Here is a 1325-nt window from a genome sequence, read left to right as displayed (position 1 = left end):
TATTAAATTTTTCTGTTGCATAAACATATACTATACAGAAAACAAATATATCTTACTTACCATGAAAACTTGAAAGCTTTCAAAACACAGTTGAAAAGTAGCGGCAAACATGTGTACAAATAATACAGCGCTATAGCAGTCGTCAACTGTCTTTGCGTTCCTTAAAAATTCATGTATTTTATATATACTCTAATTAATTATATTATTGATTAATTATAATTATATTAATGTACAAATTTTAAAAAAGATTTAATTTAGATCTCAATTTCTGAAAGTAAACTTATATCTTTTTTTTTTTTATTGTCCACAGTTTGAGTTTTAAGACTTTTTAAAATTTGTAGAATCTTTAGAATCATATTATATGTTTAAAAAAATATCTTAATCAGAAAAATATTTTTTGTTTATGAGACGTATACACCCCTTTTTACAAATATGAAAGAGAAAGACACATTGAATTTTATTGTAAAATATTATAAATAATTAATGATGATATCTCATGAATAAATTGTTGTAAATGTTTAAAATTGTTTTGCACTATATTAAATAACCTGCCTTTGTTGGCATACCTGATGAGATGTTTGTGACGGATAGTGATCGCAGCTAAGCCTTTCTTAAATCTCGAGGAGGATATAAATCCTTCGGCTAATTTGTCGACCAGATCGTTAAGTGCCGTACGTAGATTTATCAGCTGCGCGCATATATGCAGCAGGAGTATCGAGACGAAACTGTCGACGGTAGAGTTGATGAGGGCCGTGTATATGCCGCCGGAAAGTTGAGTAAAAAAAGTAATTTCGTAGTTCGGACTCCTGTGAATGTTGTAAGGATAGGTGGACCCATACACGAGGGTCCGTTGAGATTGGTGCATATTTCGATAGAACTTCCGCAGATTGAAAAAAAGGTAAAATGAGAGCGCGCACACGCTGCACACGTAACAACTAAAAGATAAGATTCTGCCACGTCTCGCAATATTTAACATTGTATTTCGTGCCCGGTCGTTCTTCGAAGTCATCCAATCGGTCACGACCGATGTCATCAGCGTTCGAAGTGCTTTCGGATTAAACATGATACATCAGTACGAATAGCATGAATAGACGAGATCGTTTTTATATAAATAAAACTGTTGTACAATATTGATGTTAAAATTAAATAACGAATTTTCACATTTATATCTCACGCGATAAGAATATATCAATCCAATAACTTACTTTCACCGTGATACCAAGTACCGACCAATTTGCATAGTGCCATCAAGCTGTAGTTTGCGGAAGCGACGTATTCCACCATCCGTGCCACATTACCCCAGGCAAGAATCATATTCGTCAATT

At 33.5% G+C, this 1325-nt stretch overlaps 1 protein-coding gene across 1 annotated transcript; it reads right to left on the bottom strand.

The window, feature by feature from the left end:
- Positions 1–60: 60 nt before the first annotated feature.
- On the bottom strand, positions 61–1314 carry LOC112454658 (the record flags this gene model as incomplete). The annotated part of the gene is made up of 3 exons (XM_025016159.1): positions 1206–1314; positions 567–1047; positions 61–160 (listed from the first exon to the last, which is right to left on the bottom strand). Coding segments are annotated over exons 1-3 (690 nt in total), but the record flags the coding sequence as incomplete, so codon positions are not given.
- Between the last annotated feature and the right edge of the window lie 11 nt (positions 1315–1325).

Source organism: Temnothorax curvispinosus, unplaced genomic scaffold (assembly GCF_003070985.1).
Source record: "Temnothorax curvispinosus isolate PA1 unplaced genomic scaffold, ASM307098v1 QBEX01005240.1, whole genome shotgun sequence".
Classification (NCBI taxonomy): Eukaryota; Metazoa; Arthropoda; class Insecta; order Hymenoptera; family Formicidae; genus Temnothorax; species Temnothorax curvispinosus.
Note: the sequence above shows the minus strand (reverse complement) of the source record. Positions and strands in the feature narration are given on the sequence as shown.